Source organism: Podarcis erhardii (assembly GCF_964252035.2).
Source record: "Podarcis erhardii genome assembly, chromosome: 4".
Classification (NCBI taxonomy): domain Eukaryota; kingdom Metazoa; phylum Chordata; class Lepidosauria; order Squamata; family Lacertidae; genus Podarcis; species Podarcis erhardii.
In genome coordinates this window covers 57,044,039-57,061,721 of record NC_138508.1, presented here as the reverse complement: position 1 = coordinate 57,061,721, position 17,683 = coordinate 57,044,039, and the positions used below count along the sequence as shown (strand labels likewise).

The 17,683-nt window shown below is 40.7% G+C and overlaps 1 protein-coding gene and 1 long non-coding RNA gene across 2 annotated transcripts in view; both read right to left on the bottom strand.

The window, feature by feature from the left end:
* Positions 1 to 762: 762 nt before the first annotated feature.
* Positions 763 to 3,588, bottom strand: LOC309340538. Its single transcript, XR_014156052.1, has 2 exons — positions 2,088 to 3,588; positions 763 to 2,040 (listed from the first exon to the last, which is right to left on the bottom strand). It is a non-coding gene; the product is annotated as an uncharacterized lncRNA (long non-coding RNA).
* Positions 3,589 to 3,926: 338 nt separating this feature from the next.
* The window catches only part of BACE2 (beta-secretase 2), a 39,788-nt gene continuing 26,031 nt past the window's right edge, over positions 3,927 to 17,683 (bottom strand). Inside the window, exons 5-9 of the mRNA XM_081859369.1 lie at positions 15,992 to 16,126; positions 13,917 to 14,018; positions 10,391 to 10,540; positions 7,087 to 7,255; positions 3,927 to 4,651 (exon numbers count right to left, since the gene is read on the bottom strand). Of these exons, the coding sequence (XP_081715495.1) occupies positions 4,398 to 4,651; positions 7,087 to 7,255; positions 10,391 to 10,540; positions 13,917 to 14,018; positions 15,992 to 16,126 (810 nt within the window). The 3' untranslated portion in view covers positions 3,927 to 4,397. The remainder of the gene's footprint in view (positions 4,652 to 7,086; positions 7,256 to 10,390; positions 10,541 to 13,916; positions 14,019 to 15,991; positions 16,127 to 17,683) is intronic.

The window sequence follows — 17,683 nt, the reverse complement described above, 5'->3', positions numbered from 1 at the left end:
AGATACACATTAAATAGGGAGGTTAAACCTCTTGGCTGTCAGGAGCTGCTGGAATCTCATGTGGTAAATCACTGAACTGCAGCTAGCAGCCTTCTCAGTGAAGAAACTTCTGGACTGACTCCACTCACCAAGGCTGGTCAGTGGATCCAGAGTATAAAAGGTGGGCCCTTCCTTGAACTACAAGGCATTTCTAAGCCATGGTGTGGGCCTGTCCTCTGGCCCCAGCTTGTTCATCAGTTGCTACACCTAGCTTGTTCCTCAATCCTGCCTTGCTTATCAGTTCTGACAACTGGTCCGTCTCATGGGTCTTGATTCTTGGCTCCCAAATAATCTCAAGAGTGCTGTCAGTTGCCCAGCACCAACTTTGACATATATTACATATATTTTACTTCCACCTCTTCTACTTTGGCACAAGCTTCCCATTCTAATACTACTAGAATCCAACATGCAAAATTCTAACATCATGGAAGTGATCTTTCAAGATAATGCTTGTCAAACCTTGAATATGGGAACAATCCAAACAATGTACACGGGCAATTAATAGAGCAGCAGAAAAATGATCTAGCTTACAATACATGCAGGTTCCAATATGCCTTCATTCTAGTAAGAAACATCATCTTGAGATGCAACAGGATTACTTCAACCAAGACAGATAAACTGCTGTCCAAGTTAGCATTTTATTCTTATTTTTTTGTAAAAGAGAAATAGACAGGAATTGAATATTTTTGTGGTGATCAATCAGAAGGCCAAATGGCAAGAATGTTATTTTCTTTTCTTTTTTAAAAGCAATCCCTATTAACTGCTATTAACACATATTGCAGAAGTATAGTAACAAAATGTTTTGCACTGAGGTTCAGTTCACCGAGCACTGTAATTATAGAAAACACATGCTTATTTTTACTGCATTCTATCTATTCTCTTTGCCAGTAAAGCCATTAAGGTGATCCAAGAAGTCAAACAGAGAGTTTCTTCCAACAGCATTCTCAGCAGTCTCACAAGATACAGATGTTGCTGAACAAAAACATTGCAGAATGGAGGTGGCAGAAAACGGATATTTGAACACTCCCCACAGCAAACCACTTGCATTTTTATTTTATTTTTTACAATGCACTTGCCCGGAAGTAGGTTCTAATCTTGCCTAATATGCTAATGTTGAAACTGTAATAAGTGTGTTTTTTTTAAGCAACCAAAGCAAAGCAAAACAAAGCAAACCAAACCACATGAGCACATACTTTTGCTGCCCCTTTGAGATACTGGCCAGCTGCAGATATTTCACGTGAGTATGCTGATCATGCACACTGTCTCAGAGAACAGATACAACCTTGTGCTTCAGTCTGAATCCTGTATTTCTACTAATATATCTTTATTTTAAAAGTCAGGGAACAAAATTAAATTTCACGGCAAATTGGGAGTAATGTTTACAGCAGGATGTAGCAGCTGAAGGTCAAGAACAGCAGTTTCTGGAGGAAAGCACATTTCCCATTTTTAAAACAATTTATATTATTGGGCAATCCCCCCCATCCCAATCACTCCTCTTATTTTAAAAGTTTTCAATTTAGTTACAAGTTTCTTTAAAGAATTTTGACAACAAAAAAGTGTAAGGGGGGGCGCATGCAAAGCTGAGAGGTGCAACGTATTTCACAGTGCATTTTCTTAATGTGTTTCAGGTTAAAAATTGAACCTTGTCAGTGCTGCCACGGTTGCCTGAGCAACAGAACAATAAACTGCTATAATATCTGCCACTGGACATCTCAGTTTAGAAAGATGGGTGAAAGTTGTGCTATAACCAAATGTCAGACAGCACCATCTTCATTAGCCATATTTGTGTGGCAAGGGATCCCATTATATATCACGAGTTTGTTTCTTATATTTTATTATTGCTTATGGTTTTTTTCAAGTATTTATATTTACAGTGTCCTAACCACCAATTCAAAATGAAATCATGAGTATTTAATAGGCACTGAAGTGAAATACTGCTGAGTGAAAATCTCCAGAAATTTTTTTCATTAAAAAGAAAACTTATAATGATGCTCAGATAATCTGCCAGCATGTTCCCCTGCTTCAGTATCAGCAAAGGGCTTATATACATGCTTCAAGGGTTTTAGGTATTCTTCACATAGACAATAGCTGACAACTTACCATGTAATGAAGAGATTCTATACACATGTGCGCACACACAACTAGTGTGTGTGTGAGTGTGACTTTAAAGAAAAAAGGGCTTGCTTTTGAATGTTACTTATAAACCAGAAAAAATCAAATCGGAAGCAGGGGAGCAGAATAATTTACTTCCTTCTAAACAGAAAACAAGTTTTCTCTGACACGTGCCTTTCTGGTTTAAGAATAAAAGGCAAATCTCTATGATGGATTGGGTTTCAGAATGGCTTAACAGCTGTGTGTGATCAACATTTTGAGCCATAATTTTCCCCACTTTGTAGAAAACTCCCATCGCACATGATATCCAGACCCATCATAGGAAAAACTATGGAAAGTAAAGAGTCTCATCCAAATGTATTTAGGGAACAGTATGGACACGAAATGGAAACCTTTGCAAAGCAAAGTTTCTGACTTGGCATCACTGGTAGGACAGCTTTAGTACCTGTGCACGAAAGCACTGTAAGCTTGTATGAAAAGCATCCATGAGGGGATTGAAATGTGATGTGCAATGGAACCAGAAGAGGAAAATGTGAAGAGGAAAGCATACAGACCGCCAGTCTATATGACAAAAGCTGCTATTTTCCACATCCTTGCTTGGACATCAAAAATCCCATGTGAGTGATCAACCAAGCACATTGAAGATTTTAATAAGAGTGTGGTAATCACTGGGAGGGATGAGGGGGAAGAGATTGTGCTGTCTTTATCAGAATTAAAGCGTTTCCTAGCTTCTGTAGTACTGGATCATTAAGTACAGAGGAAATTGAAAATCAAATAGTAGAAACACTTTACTAATTTAATAAATCTCAAGTTTGACTCTCAACTAGAAACCTATGCAAAACCTATGAGTTTTGTTTTCAGTGCTTTTGGACAGATTCCTCCCTCTCTCTACAAGTCAAAAGACCTGAGAATGGACACAGCCTATTAATACAAGTATTTCAGCCTGCAGAAGCCTTTGGGAAGGGGGAAGACTGTCCTAAATGGGTTGTAGGAATGCTGCTGCCACATACTGATTTCAACGCAGGCTGTCCTTAAGCTTGCCAGTACAAAGATACATGGGTATAAGTTGGCATGGCTGTAGATCTTTCTGCACAGGTCCTAGAGCCTTACTCTTGCCACAGAGATATTAAAATGTTCATATTCTTCACCTAGCCCACCTCCTAGCTCACTGTCCATTCATGAAAAAAACACCCCTTTGCCTTTCGCAGTTGTGGCCACAGCCAAATGGACCACTTTTCAACTGAAGATTCACCTTACATTGCATTGTTTTCATTTCAATTGCTAGGCATTAGAGACATACCCAAAAGGTGTAAAGAGAGGCACTTGCCCCTACAGCCCATCTGCTTTGCAGGATGCATGTACAAAGGCTTGAAGAACCCATTCAAAAATTAGCTATGCATGGATTCAGAACACAGGATGCTAATGTGGGTGGCAAAGTCATCTGGAAAGGACAGCTGAAAGGAAACTGAGTAGTGCTGTATTCCCATGGAATGAATCTTTTTCTATTTCAAGAACTTGCATCACACTTCTGAATGGCATCCTTGTATATTCAGAGGTAGTCTTGTTTTATACTAAGGCTGCACAATAGGTTTTGGTTTCAATGTTTTTCCCTACTTCATTTCTCCTGAGAGTTACAAAGAGAGATCCATTGAAAGTGCAAGATACTCTCCTTGGTCTGAAGGGGTGAGGGGATTATATTTAGTCTGTATTGCTAACCTCCTTTTCCACTGCCCACTGATGCAGGTTCACAACCAACCTACTGATTTTTTTTAAAAAAAAATTAGAATGGGGATAATAAGAAAAACATACATAAATAAAGCTTTTGGTTCATCATTATGATTTGGCATACAAAGTTTGAATAACGGCTTACCAAACACATGCAAACATTTTTTGTTTTTTTTTCATAGAGTGGGGTGGGGATGGGAATAGAGAAGCCAATCTTTTTGGAACTATGGAATAAGTATTTAGCATTTTAAAAAATGTACTTATTGGCTGAGCTGCATGATTGTCAACTAGAAAAGCAGAGTAGCACTTGGAGTGATTATACAGTATATGTATTTGGTTCAAAAAATTGTTAGAAAAAAGCTTAGAAATTATGAGGCAGCAGAATTGGAGAACATCTTCTGGTGAAACATGTGCTTAAGTTTGCAAGGAGTGAAGCCTGGACTTCTACCTTTGGTTGGAACAGCCTGTCCATAGTACTGCTAAGCAAAGTGCAAGTATTCCTTGAGCTTGGACTGAATTCTTCATTTCCATCGATGCCGTACTAAGGATGATTCATCATTTACAATGTCATTGTCAGAATAATGACGACGACAGCGAGCAGGCAGGAGCAGTAAGACAATGAGCACCAGAAGGACAAGTCCGCAGAAGCTCATCAGTGCATAGGACACAATCCACAACAACGGTTCATGGAAGGATATTGTGGACACACAGGTGCTTGCTACATCCGTAGTTTCAAAAGGACCTTCAATCCCAGATACTGGAGAACCTCCGATTTCTAAAAGAGCACAAAGGAATGAGAGAGACACAAATATTTAAAAGGTTTACAGCTTTTAACTGTTATATGCATGTAAATATTTAGGGCTGGGTACACTAAACCATAGTTTGGAACTGCAAGAGTGAGTCCAGACAATTCTCAGGCTTGCAAATTCTGAAGCATTCACTTCCATTTTTAGATTAAACACAGCTTGCTGTATTTTCTGTTCACTGAAATAAGTGAACTTCAAACCATGGCTATGATTGGATGATCATCTGTCTGCTTAATGAGCAAAGATGTGAAAAAGCTGTGTTACTCTACAAGCAGCCACTCACCCCTTCCTTTGTGAGGTGCAGCCATGAAGCCTCAGTTTGCTATTGTTTTTCTGTTAGTTTCTTGGTTCATATGTATCAATATTAAGCCAATTTTAAACCATTTAAGATCCTGGATGGTTTGGGATAAACAAAAAACCATCATTTCACAGTTCAGGAAACCACAATTCAGACTTCATGGGTTGTTTTTTGGATCATGGGATGTAGCTGAGCATAGGTGCATGAAGCTCGTTCACATCTCAATTTATTATGCCAAGCTATTGCTGTTTTGAGACAATCACAGTTTCCAGTTTGGCTTGTTTCAACAAACCATAGTTAAGATTAAACACAGTTTAATGTTCAAATGCAATGCTAGAATTTAGTTAATCTAAAGTGGAATTTGAAGCTTCTGATCTCCTTGTGGTTGTGCCAGAGGCAGTTGGAGGCAGGACTGCATAACCCCAACACTACCTGCAGCTAATCTTCGTAACACTAAACCATGGTTTAATATGGAGAGAGCAATCTAAACCTGCCCTTGTACTGGAATGTAGGCTTGTTTTTAATTGACCAGAGGTGTTCCTCCACTTAGCTCGCCCAGTTGAGCCAGCCTCCCAGCAACCACTCACAAGTGGGAGGCCTGTTGATGGTACTCCTGTCAGCAGAAAGCCCCATGATGGGACATTCCAAGGATGGGCAAGGTGTGGGAAAAAGCCAACCTGGGATCCGCTGGACCCAATCGCTGTGCCATTCTGAACTGAACCAGATCACTGTGCCAGCCTGGAGCTGATGAAGGGATCAGACCCACCCAATTACGTCGCCCCCCCCCCGATCTTCCACAGCTGCTGTTATGAGCAGGCAATCTGTGGACTCTTCTGCTGCCCTACAAAGCCCCATGAGTGGGTAGGTTTAGGACTACATATGGTGCTAACACTTAAAGTTCTCCATTAAATCCAAGCTAAAGGAAGTGTGCATATTGAAGAACAACCAGATAAATATATAAACAAAATCCAGCTACACATTAAATTAAGCTTTTTACTGTAGTTTATTTCCCATTTGGTCATACTACTCCCACATGAAAGTCACACAGAATACAAAATTTCATCTTAAAATAAAGTCAAAGTGAACATTCTGTTCTCCTTCTAGCAAAATGAATGATTTCAGGTCCCTGTTAACTCTCCTGTTCTTGTACATCAAAAGGTTTATATTCTATCTATTGGTTTCCTACTCACCCAACCTCTCCCCTGCCTAGTAATTTATCTGAAATGGGAAGATATTACAGACAGTTTAAGACTATCAAGTAATCTTATTAGAGCTGCAATAAGAGTATTAATAAAATTCTATATTCAAGTACTTCCAAAATACATTTGGGCTTTTCATTTCCCAAAAGCATCTTATTTCAAAAGGGCAATCACATTGATTCATATTTGCTTTACTGAGAAATGTAACAGCATATTTGCTTTATTCAGAAATGTAAAAATTGCTCCTCATTCTTTATGTCAAAAATTAATATTACTTTCCAGAACAAGCCTGTACTAATCTGAGACCATCATGCACGTGTGTGTGATTCAGGTTCAGGTATAACCAAGAGGCCTAAGCTGGAATTCAAATAATGATTTTGGGGCTGAAGCCCAACAGGATTCCCACCCCCTTCTGAACAACAAAGCTCCCTGCACAAGGCTAATTTGCATTTGACAATTCCCTCAGTTTCCAAAGTAATTTGTAACAGGGAATAGGAATTGAAGAAAGGCGAGTCCATAGTTCCCTTGGGCACATGGAACTAGTTGCGTGGTTCTTCGGCTAGCAGCTCAGCTCACTTCTGAAGCTCCTCGGTGGCTTTTGGCAAATAATCTGAATGCCTATCCTACTTCACAAGATTGTTGTGAAGATTAAAACTGCAACCCACACAACAGCGCTAAAATATAATTTGCAGGTTTGCAAACAACGTTCGAAGTATTCGGACAAGGTTCTTTTATGCTATGCGATTTTTTAAAAGCAGATTGTTAAGCTTGTATTGTGAACCACCCTGAGATCTTTTGAGGAAGGGTGGTACACAAATCCAATAAATGAAAAAATAAAACAAAAATAAAAGATTTCAGATGCTACCTTAAATTGTAAAGTATATGCTATTCAAAAGTGGTCTCTTACCAGCACAAGTACTTAATGCAAAGCCCACTCTCTTCTGAGCTCTATCAAAGATGACATAGAATCCTTCCATCACTGTCGCGCCAATGACCAGGGCATTGGGAGAAGAGGAGATGCCAAAACGATAACAGCGTAAATTCTGACTAGTCTCAAAAGCAGGCTGAATATAAAGCTGTTTATTTGGAAAGAAAAAGGACAATTAAGGAGCAGCAATATACCAAAATTTAGAAGATTAGCAGATAAGATCTGAACACACAACAGCAGCCAAATTACAAAGGATGGGATAATGACTCCATTAATTATAGAAATGCTGGGTTTTAAGTTGCAGCTTGTCAAGAGCTCAAAGTGAATAAACCCTATTTACTTTTCACACAGAAATTTGTATACTTCTTTCCACCATTCCTCACCATGCACAATTGACTTCAGCTGGTGTGTGTGTTTGTGACAGCCTCTTGTGCCCTCCTTCCTTCTGCAACTGCTACACAACAGCCCTGCAATATTGCCAGTTAGGTATTACTATTCAGTGGCTGCCACTGCCGCTGCCGCCACCACTACCACCATCTTTTGGTAACCTACAGCCCCACAAACAGGAGTGAAAACTGGAGACATAGAATTAATGGTTAAATCCTGGACCAGAACAACTCACTTCTCCAGCTAATTCCTTGCAAATTTGCTCAGAGTGTAAAGCCAGCTCCCCCAGTCCTCTGCTTCTCCCTCAGAGTAGGGCAAGTTCCTGGCTTTACCAGCTCTGGTCTTAAGACTTCCAATAGTGTGAATTCCAAAGTGATCTAGGCAAGTGGAGATTCCCAAATTCTGAGGGTGGCCATCACACACTTGACTCCACTAGTCCAAATTGTGAAACTTTGTTAAAAATATACAAGGAAGAGGGCAATAAGGTTCAACAGAAATATTAAAAGCAAAAAAGAGCCCATTAACTCCAAAAGTGGACTATATCAGTCCTAATTACTAACAGCACAATTATCTCAGTCTACCTACAAGTGGACAGGAAGGGTGGTCAACTTCCTGGTGGTGTGGAAGATCTGGCCTGGATCCCTGATGGTTAGAGGGATCAAAATGCCAAGAGCAGCTCAACTTTTAAAAGATCTGTTCCCTCACCTTGGAGGGAGTGACCTTCTGATCAATGAGAGCCAGAGTCAATTTTTCTGAAGTATGTCATATGTTCCCGGTAGGTGATTTAAGCACCCTTTTGCATTTGGGATATACATGACAACCTGGCTTAGAGAAATGGTGGAGGTAGGAGAACAGGGTCCTGTGTGACAAGCTTGCATCACACAAATCAACGGAAACAGAGTTGCTGAAATAAGAAAAACAACTGCAATTTTGTGTAGAATATACTCCAAATTAAAATTGATCCAGACTCTACCTATCAATGTGCATGTGCTTTCCTAAAATAGTGTTAACAATATAGGGAAATAAGTTAGACTTCAGAATGCACAATGCCATCAAGGCAAAACCAGGTCCCTATGTTACTTGGCTGCTCATTAAAAGTTTAAGCCTGGAATTACAACTGAAGGCCATTTCAAAGTCACATTTGCTTCATTAAAGCTGCTTGAAAGTACGGGCAAGGAAACACTTAAGCTTACAGAAATATTTCAAGATAATCAGATTTACATGAATAATTTCTGGACTCTCGTCAATCGGCTTCACAATCTTTGCATACTCAGATGATAAAGATCATAATAGCTTCATAAAATATCACTTCATTAATGCTCTTGTGTGGGGGGGGGGGAATTTTAGTGCTTCCTCCCCCCGTGCAAAGAATTAACTAGTTAGTCTAAAAACAGATTTTCTTATAAATTGGCTAAGACTAGTTGGACCGCATTGTGTCATTCCCACAAACCAAGGGGCTAGTTCAAACATCATGACCACCCCCACCCCCATGTAGACACTCCAGTAGTGTAAATGTCTGCTGTCAGGATCCTAGCCAGATTGAATTTATTCAGGGGTGCTCCACCTGAGCAATGACTGAAAAGACTTCTACAATGTCTCCATTGTACTGTGGAGAGTGTATTAATTTATGGTCTGTGTGTGTGCTTTGGGAGCTGCACGGCCAGGGAAAAAACAATGCTGTCCAGAGTTGTAAAGACTGCAGAGAGAATAATTGGGTGCACTCTTCCCACCCTAGATCAAATCTATGCTGTCAGGTGCCATAGGAAAGCTGCAGAGATAGCGCAGGATAGTACGCACCCTGGAAATGATCTCTTTCAGCTTCTGCCTTCTGGAAGAAGGTATAGGGTTATAAAGACCAGGACTAGCCGCCTGAGAAACAGTTTCTACGCAAATGCAATTCTGGTTCTAAATGCAGCATAAGGAGTCTCTATAGTATATTGTATTTTAAAATGGGGTTTCAAAGTTTTTAGAGGTTTTTGAATGTTTTATGTAGATTTCCAATTTCATTGTTCTGTATGGGACAATGACAATAAAGATATTGTATATATAATGGTCTGTAACACCAGCATGGTGCAAAAAGACTGTCCATGAAAGTCTGCTGGCAGTGAGTCTGGCAAGAGACTTGCACATTTCTAAAGAATTATCATGCGTGAACCAGCCACCATTTTCCTGAAAATGTAGAATCACAAAATTCTTTGTGTCGTTGTCCCATACAGGCCTATTGATTACAAATCCAGATTCACAAAAGGTCCCCATTCTTGGATTTTAAACATTTTGATATGTAATGGATGTGCATGTTCACTATATTGTCATAGCTGATTAAAGGACTCGCATGCTCCTTTTGTCTTCTATGTTCTGGACTCCATGGCAGAGTCAGCAAATGTACAGAATGGGAGGGGGTTGTGAATATTCAGTACAATATCTGTATGGAATTTATGCTCCCTTGAACTGTACCCTTGTAGGACCATATCTGGGCGATTGCAAACTCTGGTTTTCCATGTTGACGTTGAATTGACTGCATATGGATTGGGGGCGTGGCATACTGACATAATCCTGTCCTCCCATTCTAACTGGCTGGATATGCTAGCTTACTATTTTAGTGAGTAATAACTATGTCATGTGAACAGAGTTATTGTGTTGCCGCTGAAAAGATCTCTACAGAACGATAAGCAAGCACCGAACTATTAGTGATGAGGAGACCAGCAAGATTCCACCAAAGGGCAGCCAACCTTCTGAGTTAGTGTGGGAAAGAACAGCAGCACTATAAATCCTGTTTTTAAAAAGGCAGTATATATACAAATGCCAAAATCTTCAATGAAGTACTCATTAAGTGCTGTACGATCAATGAAATTATTGCTTCTCTTGACAAACACTACAATAAGGGGCTTGTTCAGACCTGTGGAAAGACAGTGATCCTGAATGATCTGCTGGAATTTTCATCTCTCAGATAGATAGATATCTCTGGAAAGAAGGTCCAAGGCTGTTCAGTTTTAGCCCAGCAAGCAAGCTGTACACCATTCCAAAATCCAGGTGAGAATTCTTGAATCTATACAGAAAATGGAGGGGGTAGGGATGTTAGGTTGAATTAATGAGATCCTGTTTTTTGTCACCTATGAACAGGCACAGTCTTGAGGAGAAGCATTAGCAAAATTCCTGAAAAAGAAGCAGCTGGGAGCATGTGATCCTGGTTTCAAAGGGCAGTGGCAAATCACGCTGGAAGTGGGAAAAGTATGCAAGTGATACAATAACTAGGAAGAGTCCATCGTATCATGACCCTGAACAATAACTAGCCTTGATTCTGTTCGCTACCTTGCTGATTAAAGTCTCAAGCTTTTGAAGATCAAAATGTCTTTCTGCTAAAAATAATAATACATCTGTCCACTTATTTTATTGGACTGATAATTAACCCTGTCAGCCCTTTCTTTCATTTCACCTCTACTGAATTAGCATCAGATTGAACTTTGGAGTTCCTTACACACTTACCTGGGAGAAAGCTTTCAAAAGAAGAGAGTAGACATGTGTTAGCATGAACCATTTATTTCAAGTGCAATAAGAACATATTCAAGAAAATAAATATGCAAGAACATAAATCTATATAACAACCCATGCAAGTCAGGCTAACTTTCTTTCCCACATTTACAGTTTTTGAGAGGCACATAATACACCAATGCAAATATACAAACACAGGATAGGGCAAATACACTTCCTTAAGCGGAGTCCTTTGTGCTCAGTGTTTGCTTTCTGAGGCAGCTGAAGCTCTTATCACCTTGTCATTAGCAAACATTCCCACCAAAACAAATATGGTTTGAGTGAAGAAGAAAAGGTCAACTCCACAGTCCTATTGTTGAATGTGTACATTGATACTGAGCACTTTATTAACAAGCTGTCAGACATTTCAGACAAAAAAAGGATATGCTTGCACAAAGCCGCCACCCTATTCTCATACAAGGGATGTCTTCAGCTGCTCCCTTCCCAAAACACATTTGCTAAGCTGCTACCATCAGCTGCTTCAACTCTATTCATTGACTCTGCAACAGACTGTAATGCACAATCTCCAAAGACACTGTCCTCTCTGGGGTGGGGGTGGGTGTGGGTGCATGCGCGTGGGTGTGTTAAAGATATGCAAAAACAAGAGAGAGCCTGTCCTTGTTTACATTTTGTAAACAATAAAGTGAGCCTCACCAGCACATGGCATGTCAGGATGTGTACTATATGACAGCTTAGTGTTCATGAATTTATATGCCAACAGGACAACTCCCCAATATTTAAATTCTAGAGACCCAGGGGAATGCAAGACAGCACAGGAGAATGACAACTCCAGCAACTGACGCTGAAAAGGCAGCAGCAGGGACAGTGATTGACAAGAGAAACATATCTGAAAATGAGGACTCTCTCTGGTAAACAGGGACAGAAGAACATACATATTTCAAAAAGAAAAAAACAGGAGAGAGAAGCTACTGCCCCTGAAATGAAGTCTCCCTAAATAACCTGGAGCCAATATTAATGTCATTTCAGGAATAGATGAACTTTCCTTTTCTCCTAGGCTTTTAGAAGGACTTTTTTTTTTAAAAAAAGTAGTGTAATAGCCAACGTTAGTCATATTTACAGTAATGATTACAGTAGATCCACTGAAATCAACAAGCTTAGGTATGACTAACACTCAATATCACACAAAAAAGGTTTAACACTTAAAAAAAATCCTGCGCCCTGTAAAGTGATGCTTGGTTCTTATGTTTTTTTTTTGTTTTATTATTACATTGGATGTTTTCATATCATATTATTTAACACCTAGAAGTGACAGGATATGATGATTAACAAATTGAAATAGCAGTCCTAAGTCATCGTATAGTGTTACCCCTAGTTCCTACTACATTTCCCCCAAATTGCATTAGAGCCCCCCCCCCCCGATAATATATCAGTAGTGGAGCAATTTTGCAAATATTATTATCCATATCCATCATTGGATCCAGATCTAGCCATCCTTACTGCAGATGCACAAAAGTCATGTAAAAATCTGCCAGTTTCCTACTTTCGTTATTTGTTAAGTGAGAAAAAGCCAAATTGGTGAATAGGTTTACCTGGAGTCATACGGCTAGTTTCACACTGAGCAATTCAACCTACAAGTGGTGCTGAAATGTTCTGTCAGAGATTAGAAGAATTTAGATAGGCTCTTCTGACATAAGATCAAAGCACAGCCTCCATTCATTATTTCTGGGCTCAGTTCCTTCCTTCTCTTTCTTTTCATTTAAGAAAACAGCCAGTGGGGGAGTCTAGTCTCAAGGGAGGCAGACAGTTTTTCACTTCCTAGTGCACGTGCTACTGCTCCTTTTCCGTGTAGGACTAAAAGATATTGCCCCATGCATTCAGTGCCAAGATGGCATTCAAATGCAGAGGGCAGCCCTTCCCAGTGACAATGTCTCCTCCCTCCCATCACTCATCTCTCTGCCTTCACAGCTACTGGACATTTTCCCGCTTTATGCTTTTCAGAAGAAAAGAAGCTCTGATCCATAGAATATGAAACCTGTAGTTTATCCGTCCTGATTCTGGTTTACTTTCTTGCTATTGATCAGAGAGGAGAAGGAGGAAATATGTTTCCACCTTCCTCCCCTCTATTTATTTAATGTGCAGTTTAATTCCTTCCTAATATATAACAGGGAATGAGAAACCTATGGCTCTTTAGATGTGGTTGGAATACAACTCCCATAATTCCCAACTGTTGGCCATGTTGGCTGTGGCTGATGCAAGATGGAGTCTAACAACATCTGGATGACCTCAGCTTCCACACCTCTGAAATACAGAATACGCACTATATTTTGACAAACTACTTAGCTTCTGCTGTAGCACAATGTGCACCGTGTGTATCATTCGGGGGGGGGGGAGAGAGAGAGAGGGGCTCACATGTGAGTGGACTTTCCTTGTGGCAGAGGTTTAGAGCCAGAGCCTGGGTCATAATTTTGGATTCTGACAAATACACCAATATAACAAACACACACACTTTTTTGGGTAGATACAATCCACACACTGGGCCTTAAGCCACACATAGATAAAAACCCATTAGAGCAAACAAGATTGTTCACTGTCACAGTGTCTCTTTTTAAGAGAACAATAGCCTGTGTTGCAAGGCAAAAGAGCACTTATTTTGGGAATGGCTGCCAACAAAGCCATTAGGTTTTAGCCCAAACTCCTCAAAGTTTGGAGGATAGAATGCTTCTACTCTGTAAATATATTAGAGTCAAACAAAATCATGCCATTTTTAAAATGGTGATTAAAAATTAGTTACACTTCCTCCCCTAAGAAGTCTCCTCCACCTGTGATGGAAAAAGGTGGCTTAGTGGCATCCCCCATTGAGAAACTACTGTCCTAAGACAGCTATTTAAAACAGTTCCTTTAAGGAACAATGTGTCTCATGAGCTGGAACTTACCAAGGATTTCTGTATAATTGCTCCCACAACAGCACTGAAGACTTTTTCTGGCAGGCGCAGGAGTGTGGTGCCGCTGTCTACAATGGCTTTATCCGAGTTGTACTAAACAGGGGAAAGGGGAACAAAGACATCAACATGCTGTAGCAGCAAACTGCAATGGAAAGTCAATAAAAGCCGCTCCTTCTGGTGGTGCGATGGCAGAGCATAGGGCCCTCTGTGATGTCAGCTCCTCTCTGCATGCCTCCTCCAAATCCCCATTACAGAGGCAGTGACATTTCTCAGCTGCCTTGAGCCCAAGCAGGATTCCCCCCAGCATAGCCTAAGCAGAAGTTTAATGGGAAAGCCAGCTCTGACCCCAGGCTCAATTGGTCCTGTGAGATGTATTGTCTCTTGGACAGGATTACACACATCATTCGTCACAGAAGAGTCTCAGCTGACAACCTGAATTTGAACAAGAGGGAACTATTTCCATGTCTAAACTGGATAACTTTGTAGCAGGTTTGGACAGATTTCAAAGTTGCAGGAGCTTACCTGCCTTGGAACCCCAAGTTCCAACTCTGGAACTGGGCAAAAAAATAGCTCTGGTGTGTGGGCATGGGTGTGGGTATGTAGCCTGTTGGATGATTTCCATACATATCTGAATTATGATACATTAGGGGTTGTAGCACTAAATTCTAAAAATTGGAGAAGAACTGCACAAGGACTTGGTCAGAGGGACGCAGAGGCAGAAAGACGAGCAGTTAGCACAAGGAGCCAGCCACTTAATCCATGGAAGATAAATATACACATATATAATAAAACATGTCACCAGGGCCGTCTTAACCATATCCGGCGCCGTGGTGCAAAGATTCCTCCGGCACCCCATCCCACCCCATTTCCCAAAGTTGTCAACCTTTTCCCAAGCCTCTGCAGGGAATTGTTCTCCTCCCGCAGGGGCTTGGGAAGGAAGCTGCACGCTGAGAGGCCGGAGCCCTGCTGCAACGCGTCAGTAAACCCAATGGGAAAGACGGCTCTGCATGTCACATTTGTAAGACAGTAAGACTAACAGCCCAGTCTCATGCCGGTTTACTCAGAAACAGGTCTTAATCAACTTCAGTGGGGCTCCCCCCCCCCAGTATCTATGTATATATGATTAATTATATTTCTAATCCATGTTGCTATTGTTGCTATGATTGGTTTTAGTACCCACTCTTCAGTTGGGCAGGTTACAGCAATGTAAAACATGATAGAAACATGATAGAAAATGATTTCAACCTTAGACGTTAAAAAACAACCACAGTTACTAAGAAGCTGAGTCTCACCATCTAGGAGCACAAAGATTATTTTGCAAAAAAATATTAGGGTTCTTTAAAGACAATATGAGGGAAAGGGGGCAAATCTTTACTTTTCTACCTTTAGTTAGCAATAAAAATTGGCCAGACTGTTCAGTTTGAGGGAGAACTGCATGTAGCAGATAAACCTGCACACCCTCCAACATTTCACAGGCAAGACTAGGGATGCCAGAGTACATGACAACTCATGAAAGGATCGTGGGAAAAGTCCAGTAGAAAAGAGATCTGGGGAAGAGAAACTGAGGCTAGCAGATGCTTGCAAATGAAAAAAAGGCTGGCATATGCAACAGTGTTTTTCCTCCCATCTACACACTCTAACTTAAAGTTGTATGCTCTGAAATAAATTCCTTTTCAACACAACTGAAGTATATTTAGGATTCGACACTAATCCAATTGTTCTCCACATTTGCTGATTAGCATTTTACACTAGATTTTTGGAATGCAGGGGGTGGTTACCCTCTATACATTAATGGACCACAACTCCCACCCTCCCTAACTATTGGCCATGATGGTTGCGATTGGTGGGAGCTGGAGTCTAAGAACATTTCAAGGGCTCTTGCACCCACCAACCCAGAGCTTCTCTCTCCCCTGCTGACACTCTGCTCCCAGTTTCAGCGAGGGGAAGCCATCACAGCTATGAGGGAAGGGAAGTGGCAGCACCGCCACAACATGCAGTCTGACTAACACCATATTGGCCACCCCTGAATGAAGAAAGATTAAATTGTGCTTCCTTGCTATAAATACCTCTTTGCAGTCCAAGTTAAGGTTCTCGCCTCCAACTTCCAATTTGAGTATTTCAACCTGATAATACCACTCTTTCTCAACAGGTGTGTACCAGATTTCCCCCTTGTATAGGCTTGGTTCAATTCCACCCAGGACCTGAAAAGGAAACAGTGGTTGCCGCACAATCAAACACATGACAGTAAAGATATAGAGCATGCATGTCCCCCTGTCAGATGGTGCTCAGGGGAGTTAAGTTGTATTTACACGCATTTTAAACCCACTTGTTTAACATATGCATTTAACATATGCATTGCAGACCCAGTCAGGTTTTTTTTTTTAGTAAAACTAAATTAAAGCAGTTTAAAAAAATTTTTAATCAGAACATAACTAGTCTTCTGCTCAGACGTAAGACTGTGTCTTAAGATACATGGGAGAACAGAATTATAGAAGGCATAATTTCAGGTATTACCGGTTATGAGTAATAAACCCAGGGAGGTCAGACATTCTCTATGTCACAAATGCTATTAAAATGACTGAGATGCTTTATGTTTGTTTACCTCTCTCTCTCTTTCTAAAGAGCAAGTCACAGACAGTTTTTAAATAACAGGGAAAAGTTGAAATAAAAAAATTGCCTAGTAGCACCTTAGAGACCAACTAAGTATAAGCTTTCGTTTGCATGCACACTTCTTCAGAAAAGTTCTCATCTTTGTACATTGACTAAGCTTTTAACAATATTTCATTGTTAAGCTATTTGGAATAAAGGCTGGCAACAGGAAATAACAAAAAAAAAAGACAGGAGGAGAAACACAATGCAAGAGTTAGGGCAACTATGATGCAGTTTTATTTCATCTCCCCCTTGTTAAGGTCAGGCAGCAATTATGGGGGAGGAGGCTGGGCATGGGCATAGAGCAAATGCAGATTAGCATGCGTACATTTGTGACCTCCCCTCTCAAATGGTTTTGCCCCATGGTTTAAAATATTGACCCAAACAGTATATCCATACACTAGGCATTTTCATTTAGGAAAACTAGTGGCCCAAGTAACTCTGAGCAGAGCAGAGACTGCTTGTTAAACTTGAACTTTATGGGAAGAAAAACCACGAACAGCTGAGATATCACAAAATATATGGGGGGGGGGGGAAAGGCCTCACTGATTTTAATGGCTGTGGGTCACGTTTTCTTACAGAGCTATCCAATGTACACTTACTTGGGGGTGGGCCCCACTGAATGCAACAGGACCCATCTGGGTAAGCATGTATAGAATGGCACTTTTTGTGCTTCTCTTACAAAACAAATTCTATACAGAATGCTGAATGTCAACTGTGAGGGGCAGGAATGGATAAAAATAAAGCATGCAAAGACAAACAAGCACTTCTTAATCCACTTTAGGTAGAAGAAAAAGAGGGGGAACACAGTTTCTTTTAGGAGACACAGAATGAATATATATATATATATATATATGCAGGTTTTGGTGTCCTCGGGTGTCTTCCCGTGTAAAAGTTGGGGTGTCTAGGCGACGTTTCGACGAGGTCTCACTCATCATCTTCAGGCTGGTGCTTTCGGCTTCTTGTTACTGGAACAGAGCTCTGTTCCAGTAACAAGAAGCCGAAAGCACCAGCCTGAAGATGATGAGTGAGACCTCGTCGAAACGTCGCCTAGACACCCCAACTTTTACACGGGAAGACACCCGAGGACACCAAAACCTGCATTCCTG